The 9,582-nt window shown below is 37.4% G+C and overlaps 1 protein-coding gene across 1 annotated transcript; it reads right to left on the bottom strand.

Moving 5' to 3' along the window:
- Window positions 1-6,194: 6,194 nt before the first annotated feature.
- Window positions 6,195-9,379, bottom strand: wdr18 (WD repeat domain 18). Its single transcript, XM_068725368.1, has 3 exons — window positions 9,226-9,379; window positions 8,996-9,064; window positions 6,195-7,186 (listed from the first exon to the last, which is right to left on the bottom strand). Exons 1-3 carry the CDS (start codon window positions 9,358-9,360, stop codon window positions 7,058-7,060), a joined length of 333 nt encoding a protein of 110 aa, XP_068581469.1. The 5' UTR covers window positions 9,361-9,379; the 3' UTR covers window positions 6,195-7,057.
- Window positions 9,380-9,582: the final 203 nt, after the last annotated feature.

The raw sequence follows: 9,582 nt of genomic DNA on the forward strand, positions 1-9,582 counted from the left end.
AGCTCTTCAAGGACCGACACGTCCTCCATGAGTTCGATGACTCCTCAGTAACCAAGAGACTACGGCTGGAGGACGATCACTGTGTTTGAAGTCTTCAGTGTCTGTGGACTTGTGTGGTGGTTCCCATTGTTAAAGGAGGATCAGAGAGTGCGCTCCAGTTATCAGAGTATCACACTGCTCAGCCTAAGGGAAAGTTTGTCCCAGACTGTGTCCCTCAGAGAGTCCTGGGGGGGTCAAGCAGGAGTACGGGAGAGGGGGGGTTTGTATCCTCCATGGACCTCCACGTAAACATGAACCTCTATGTGAACATGAACCTCCATGTAAACATGTAAACATGAACCTCCATGTAAACATGGACCTCTATGTGAACATGTAAACATGTACCTAAACGTAAACGTGTACCTCCATGTAAACATGTAAACATGAACCTCCACGTAAACATGAACCTCTATGTAAAGATGGACCTCCATGTAAACATGAACCTCCATGTAAACATGAACCTCCACGTAAACATGGACCTCCATGTAAACATGAACCTCTATGTGAACATGTAAACATGAACCTCTATGTAAAGATGGACCTCCATGTAAACATGAATCTCTATGTAAACATGGACCTCCATGTAAACATGAACCTCTATGTAAAGATGGACCTCCATGTAAACATGAATCTCTATGTAAACATGGACCTCCATGTAAACATGAACCTCTATGTAAAGATGGACCTCCATGTAAACATGAATCTCTATGTAAACATGGACCTCCATGTAAACATGAACCTCTATGTAAAGATGGACCTCCATGTAAACATGAACCTCTATGTAAACATGTAAACATGAACTTCCACGTAAACATGTAAACATGAACCTTCATGTAAACATGAACCTCCATGTAAACATGAACCTCCACATGAACATGAACCTCCACGTAAACATGAACCTCCATGTAAACATGAACATCCATGTAAACATGAACCTCCATGTAAACATGAACCTCCATGTAAACATGAACCTTCATGTAAACATGTAAACATGAACCTCCATGTAAACATGAACATACATGTAAACATAAACCTCCATGTAAACATGAACATCCATGTAAACATGAACCTCCATGTAAACATGAACCTCCACGTGAACATGTAAACATGAACCTCCATGTAAACATGAACCGCCATGTAAACATGAACCTCCACGTAAACATGAACCTCCATGTAAACATGAACCTCCATGTAAACATGTAAACATGAACCTCCATGTAAACATGAACCTCCATGTAAACATGTAAACATGAACCTCCATGTAAACATGAACCTCCACGTAAACATGAACCTCCATGTAAACATGAACCTCTATGTAAACATGAACCTCAATGTAAATATGAACCTCCATGTAAACATGAACCTCCTCATAAACATGAACCTCCATGTAAACATGTAAACATGAACCTCCATGTAAACATGTAAACATGAACCTCTATGTAAACATGTAAACATGAACCTCTATGTAAACATGAACCTCCATGTAAACATGTAAACATGAACCTCCATGTAAACATGAACCTCCACGTAAACATGAACCTCCACGTAAACATGTAAACATGAACCTCCATGTAAACATGTAAACATGAACCTCCATGTAAACATGTAAACATGAACCTTCATGTAAACATGAACCTCCATGTAAACATGTAAACATGAACCTCCATGTAAACATGAACCTCCATGTAAACATGAACCTCCACGTAAACATGAACCTCTATGTAAACATGTAAACATGAACCTCCATGTAAACATGAACCTCTATGTGAACATGTAAACATGAACCTCCATGTAAACATGTAAACATGAACCTTCATGTAAACATGAACCTCCATGTAAACATGAACCTCCATGTAAACATGAACCTCTATGTGAACATGTAGACATGAACCTCTATGTAAACATGTAAACATGAACCTCCACGTAAACATGAACCTTCATGTAAACATGAACCTCCATGTAAACATGAACCTTCATGTAAACATGAACCTCCATGTAAACATGTAAACATGAACCTCCATGTAAACATGAACCTCCATGTAAACATGATCCTCTATGTAAACATGTAAACATGAACCTCTATGTAAACATGTAAACATGAACCTCCATGTAAACATGTAAACATGAACCTCCATGTAAACATGTAAACATGAACCTCCATGTAAACATGAACCTCCATGTAAACATGATCCTCTATGTAAACATGTAAACATGAACCTCCATGTAAACATGTAAACATGAACCTCTATGTAAACATGTAAACATGAACCTCTATGTAAACATGAACCTCCATGTAAACATGTAAACATGAACCTCCATGTAAACATGAACCTCCACGTAAACATGAACCTCCACGTAAACATGTAAACATGAACCTCCATGTAAACATGTAAACATGAACCTCCATGTAAACATGTAAACATGAACCTTCATGTAAACATGAACCTCCATGTAAACATGTAAACATGAACCTCCATGTAAACATGAACCTCCATGTAAACATGAACCTCCATGTAAACATGTAAACATGAACCTCCACGTAAACATGAACCTCCATGTAAACATGTAAACATGAACCTCCATGTAAACATGTAAACATGAACCTTCATGTAAACATGAACCTCCATGTAAACATGTAAACATGAACCTCCATGTAAACATGAACCTCCATGTAAACATGAACCTCCATGTAAACATGTAAACATGAACCTCCACGTAAACATGAACCTCTATGTAAACATGTAAACATGAACCTCCATGTAAACATGAACCTCTATGTGAACATGTAGACATGAACCTCTATGTAAACATGTAAACATGAACCTCCACGTAAACATGAACCTTCATGTAAACATGAACCTCCATGTAAACATGAACCTTCATGTAAACATGAACCTCCATGTAAACATGTAAACATGAACCTCCATGTAAACATGAACCTCCATGTAAACATGATCCTCTATGTAAACATGTAAACATGAACCTCTATGTAAACATGTAAACATGAACCTCCATGTAAACATGTAAACATGAACCTCCATGTAAACATGTAAACATGAACCTCCATGTAAACATGAACCTCCATGTAAACATGATCCTCTATGTAAACATGTAAACATGAACCTCCATGTAAACATGTAAACATGAACCTCTATGTAAACATGTAAACATGAACCTCTATGTAAACATGAACCTCCATGTAAACATGTAAACATGAACCTCCATGTAAACATGAACCTCCACGTAAACATGAACCTCCACGTAAACATGTAAACATGAACCTCCATGTAAACATGAACCTCCATGTAAACATGAACCTCCATGTAAACATGTAAACATGAACCTCCATGTAAACATGAACCTCCATGTAAACATGAACCTCCACGTAAACATGAACCTCCACGTAAACATGAACCTCCATGTAAACATGAACCTCCACGTAAACATGAACCTCTATGTAAACATGTAAACATGAACCTCCATGTAAACATGAACCTCTATGTGAACATGTAAACATGAACCTCCATGTAAACATGTAAACATGAACCTTCATGTAAACATGAACCTCCATGTAAACATGAACCTCTATGTGAACATGTAAACATGAACCTTCATGTAAACATGAACCTCCACGTAAACATGAACCTTCATGTAAACATGAACCTCCATGTAAACATGAACCTTCATGTAAACATGAACCTCCATGTAAACATGTAAACATGAACCTCCATGTAAACATGAACCTCCATGTAAACATGATCCTCTATGTAAACATGTAAACATGAACCTCTATGTAAACATGTAAACATGAACCTCCATGTAAACATGTAAACATGAACCTCCACGTAAACATGAACCTCCACGTAAACATGAACCTCCACGTAAACATGTAAACATGAACCTCCATGTAAACATGAACCTCCTCGTAAACATGAACCTCCATGTAAACATGAACCTCCATGTAAACATGAACCTCCATGTAAACATGTAAACATGAACCTCCATGTAAACATGAACCTCCACGTAAACATGAACCTCCATGTAAACATGAACCTCCACGTAAACATGAACCTCCATGTAAACATGTAAACATGAACCTCCATGTAAACATGAACCTCCATGTAAACATGAACCTCTATGTAAACATGTAAACATGAACCTCCATGTAAACATGAACCTCTATGTGAACATGTAAACATGAACCTCCATGTAAACATGAACCTCCTCGTAAACATGAACCTCCATGTAAACATGTAAACATGAACCTTCATGTAAACATGAACCTCCCTGTAAACATGAACCTCTATGTGAACATGTAAACATGAACCTCCACGTAAACATGTAAACATGAACCTCCATGTAAACATGAACCTCCTCGTAAACATGAACCTTCATGTAAACATGAACCTCCATGTAAACATGTAAACATGAACCTCCATGTAAACATGAACATCCATGTAAACATGAACCTCCATGTAAAGATGTAAACATGAACCTCCATGTAAACATGAACCTCCATGTAAACATGGTCCAGAGTTTAACCTTCACCAGTAAACACGTTCTCGACACTGAACTTCATCAAACTGAACTCATTATGACAAAGTATTAATATTTAAATTCTTTACTGGAACTTAAACTTAAAGGTAAACTGATGAATATTTATACCGTCATGACATTTATACTTTTCTCCTTTAAAATGTCACATTTACATGATTTTACAGCAGAGTTAATTATTTAAATTATGAATGTTATCATGTGAAGTTATTATTTAGTTAAACTTCCATCTGTAGATGTGAATGAAGCATCAGGTACACTAACCGTGTGTGTTGGCCTGAATTACAATCTCTGTGAGGACATTTTGTCCTCACTAATTCAAAGTCAGGTTTAGGTTTAAGAGTAAGTTCAGATTCAGCTGATCACTGATAAATAATAATACATGTAATATATCATAATATATTATATAATACAGAAATTAACCAACAGTTGTTAAAGAAGAAGAGTCAGCTGTTTAATTGATTATTTTTTTATCTCTGATTTTAATCCAGTTTTTAATATTTCTAATGTGTTTTTACTTTAAATTGTTGATTTGGATTACAGATTACAATTATTTATTGTTTCACATCTGTGCTCGTATAGATAAAGGTTGAATGACTGAAGCATTTTAGTTTATTAAAGGTTAAAAATAACCACTGAAGATTAATCAGTAAAAGTCAATAAAGAGAATAAAACATGAACATGAAATTTGAGAGATAGATATATATATATATATATATATATATATATATATATATATCTACAGAATGAGAATAATTATTAAACCTGTGAGATAAACATATCGACTGTTTTCATGCTGCATCACTTTAAATGTTGCCGCTGCAAGGAATTGTGGGTCGGAATTATCTATTTTCCTTTGGTAATTGAAGGTCCAGTGTTTCCTATGCTAAAGGAGATAAGGAAAGGAAGGTCCAGTGTTTCCTATGCTAAAGGAGATAAGGAAAGGAAGCATTGAAGCACCTTTGCTTAACATTTCGAGGATTTTAACAGCTCTTATCATGGAGGAAACTTCTTCAGTAAAAAGGGCCGCTGTCCATGACTGAGATTCCTTCAAAATAAAAGCCTCTGAATCATGACGTCAAAACATACTGACGACCTTCGACCTCTCTGACATCTGATTGGTTTATTATCTAAATCTGGTGTGCTCCATTTATCGGGTGTCACACTGCTCAGCCTCCTGAAAGTTTGTTCTCAGGTTCTCAAAGGAGTCTCAGACCGACTGTGGAACCTCAGCTCCAGGAGGAGCGATGAGGATTCTCCAAGGATCGTCGGATCGTGTCCCTCAGAGAGTCCAGTGGGGGTACAGCAGGAATACAGGTACCTGATCTGATCCTCCTCTTGGACGCCTCCCTTTAGAGGTTTTGGTCAAAGGCCCAGTGAACCCACAACACTGAGTAATGAAAGAAGGGCTAGTCTGCTTCTCACTTTCCACACTGGTCTGGGGATTGAACCACCGAGCTCCTCTTACCTCCACAATGAAAGGGTCGATAGTGGTGAAATGGTTTCTGGGTATTCAGCTGTGAGTTATTGAGGGCAGTAAGTTGTTGATTTCTGATGTCAGAGGTTCCTCTGAGCAAGGCAGCATCAACAAAGACAAGACGTTCTACAAAAACAAAAGACTTTTATTTTTTTAACAAAAATCATCACAAATTGTGTTTGAATCTGTTTACCTGTGTGTACATGTTGATGTGTGTATCTATGAGTATCTATGTGTGTACATGTTCATGTGTGTATCTATGTGTGTATCTATGTGTGTATCAATGTGTGTATCTATGTGTGTATCAATGTGTGTATCAATGTGTGTATCTATGTGTGTATCAATGTGTGTATCAATGTGTGTATCAATGTGTGTAAATGTTCATGTGTGTATCTATGTGTGTATCTGTGTGTACATGTTCATGTGTGTATCTATGTGTGTATCTATGTGTGTATCTATGTGTGTAAATGTTCATGTGTGTATCTGTGTGTACATGTTCATGTGTGTATCTATGTGTGTATCTATGTGTGTAAATGTTCATGTGTGTATCAATGAGTATCAATGTGTGTATCTATGTGTGTACATGTTCATGTGTGTATCAATGTGTGTATCTATGTGTGTACATGTTCATGTGTGTATCAATGTGTGTATCTATGTGTGTACATGTTCATGTGTGTATCTATGTGTGTATCTATGTGTGTACATGTTCATGTGTGTATCAATGTGTGTATCTATGTGTGTACATGTTCATGTGTGTATCTGTGTGTATCTATGTCTGTACATGTTCATGTGTGTATCAATGAGTATCTATGTGTGTATCTGTGTGCACATGTTCATGTGTGTATCTATGTGTATATCTATGTGTGTACATGTTCATGTGTGTATCAATGAGTATCTATGTGTGTATCTGTGTGTGTACATGTGTGCATTTATGCGTGTACCTGTATGTTTATGTGGGTGTGTGTAACTGTGTACATATACACGTGTTTATGTGGGTTTAGTGAGCAGCTGGCTGGAGAAGTCGTACAGATCTTTGTTGACTTTCTTCAGAGTCTGAACTTCTTCTTCGAGCTCAGCCACTCGAACCTTCGTGTTCTCTCCGTCACCAAACACTGACTGAAACACACATTATCAGAAACATGCAGTCAGCAGGTGTAAACACTTCTATGGTGAGAAAAGAGGACGTTACGATCTATAAAGGTGTAAACACTTGTATGGTGAGGAAAGAGGACGATACGATCTATAACGGTGTAAACACTTGTATGGTGAGGAAAGAGGACGATACGATCTATAACGGTGTAAACACTTGTATGGTGAGGAAAGAGGACGATATGATCTAGAAGCACATCCTCTGTCCTCACAAAGGAAACACTTCCAATGAAAAAACTTGATAACACTTTATAATAACTACACACTATGAAGCATTAGCTAAGTATGAGTAAACACTTACAGTCAGGTCCATAACTATTTGGACATTGACACAATTTTCATCATTTTGGCTCTGTACACAATGAAATGAAACAATCAAGATGTGCTTTGAGTGCAGACTTTCAGCTTCAATTTTAGGGTATTTACATCCAAATCAGGTGAACGTGTAGGAATTACAAGACATTTTATACGTGGTCCCTCCCTTTTGAAGGGACCAAAGGTAATTGGACAATTGGCCGATCAGCTGTTTCATGGCCAGGTGTGTGTTATTCTCTCATTATTTCATTAACAAGGAGCAGATAAAAGGTCTAGAGGCAAGGCAAGGCAAGGCAAGTTTATTTGTATTTTTATTTGTAGAGTTAATTTCAAGTGTGGGATTTGCATTTGGAACCTGTTGCTGTCAACTCTCAATATGAAGTCCAAAGAGCTGTCGCTATTAGTGAAGCAAGCCATCATTAGGCTGAAGAATCAAAACAAACCCATCAGACAGATAGCACAAACATTAGGTATGGCCATATTCAGCCAAATGCTTCAAAAGTCATTGGACGGCGCTTCACAGCGCAGATGGACAATGATCCTGTGAAGATATAATATAATTTGTTGCAATTGCTACAGTTCTACATTTACAAATGTTTTATATCAGTCATGTTCTCCTGAAGGAGAATCTCTTCGTTTAGTTTTTTTACACGAATGAATGCCTGAGAGGTTTGTCTTTACAGTACATTGTTTGCATCTTGTAATAAATATTGATATGTTCTTGATCATTTTGTGTTGAGAAGATAACTGAGGCTTGTGGGTTTTATAATAAATAATGTAATTTATAAATGTTTAGTAAGACATATAGTCCTCACTTTAGATGATTATTATTTAAGTGTCGATAACTGATAATCAATGATTATTAGTTTAGTATTGATAACTGATCATCAATGATTAGTTTAGTATTGATAACTGATCATGATTATTAGTTTAGTATTGATAACTGATCATGATTATTAGTTTAGTATTGATAACTGATAATGATTATTCATTTAGTATTGATAACTGATCATGATTATTAGTTTAGTATTGATAACTGATCATGATTATTAGTTTAGTATTGATAACTGATAATGATTATTAGTTTAGTATTGATAACTGATCATGATTATTAGTTTAGTATTGATAACTGATAATGATTATTGAAGTGAGCAGACATTCTGTGTCTCGTTTTTTCAGCTTTGTGACATTTGGTATTTTTGACATTTAGTTTGTTTACAGTCTCTGACCTTTGACCTCTGACTAAACCATCTGAGTCGTCTGTTGAGTCATGAAGACATGAAGAGTCTTTAAAGGTTTAAAGGGACGTAACGACACAACAGCCCTCATGTAAACCGTCATGTCCGCCATCTGTTATCTGATGATCATTCACCATGAATGTGTTAATCAGTAGCTAATAGCGCTAGTAGCACAACACAACATTTACCCAACTATTAGCACCTGAGCCCCACCCCCTCTCACCTTGTCAGTCACAGCGTTCATCAAATAGTTCAGTTTATCAGCTTTCTGCAGGTACGTCTGCTCGTCCTCCTGAAAACACAAGAAGAACATTTCAAAATAAAAGAGGTGAGTTTATCAGCTTTCTGCAGGTACATCTGCTCCTGTGAAACATTCTGACCCGGTTTTTAAACAAACTCTTGATATAATCGCCAATCACACTTGTGGGTCACAGATGTCGTCACCTGTCTCACCTGTGAGTAGCGTCCCAGGCGGACACACACCTCCCCCGACTCTCCGCCCTCGGAGGCGTGCAGGTGTCGGCTGAAGCGCGGCAGAGGGATGGCCGGCCGGCTGTCGGGCAGAAACATGTTCGCTGGAGCCGCCATGATGATGGCGTTCGTCACCGGACCTGAACACACAGACAGGAAGTGATGTCAGAGGACTGCAGGTAACGGCAGTGAATCGTAAACATTCAGTCTGCACCTTGTCATTCTTTTCAACATCAATCAATCTGCTGATTAACTATTCTATTAGTGTCTTCAGATGTTTTGATGATCCACTTTAAGATCAAGAGGGAGGTTTTATTGATAAACACCTAAATAATTCAT

This window comes from Cebidichthys violaceus, unplaced genomic scaffold, assembly GCF_023349555.1.
Source record: "Cebidichthys violaceus isolate CVI_PGR_0920_01 unplaced genomic scaffold, fCebVio1.0.p SCAF_35, whole genome shotgun sequence".
Lineage (NCBI taxonomy): Eukaryota > Metazoa > Chordata > Actinopteri > Perciformes > Stichaeidae > Cebidichthys > Cebidichthys violaceus.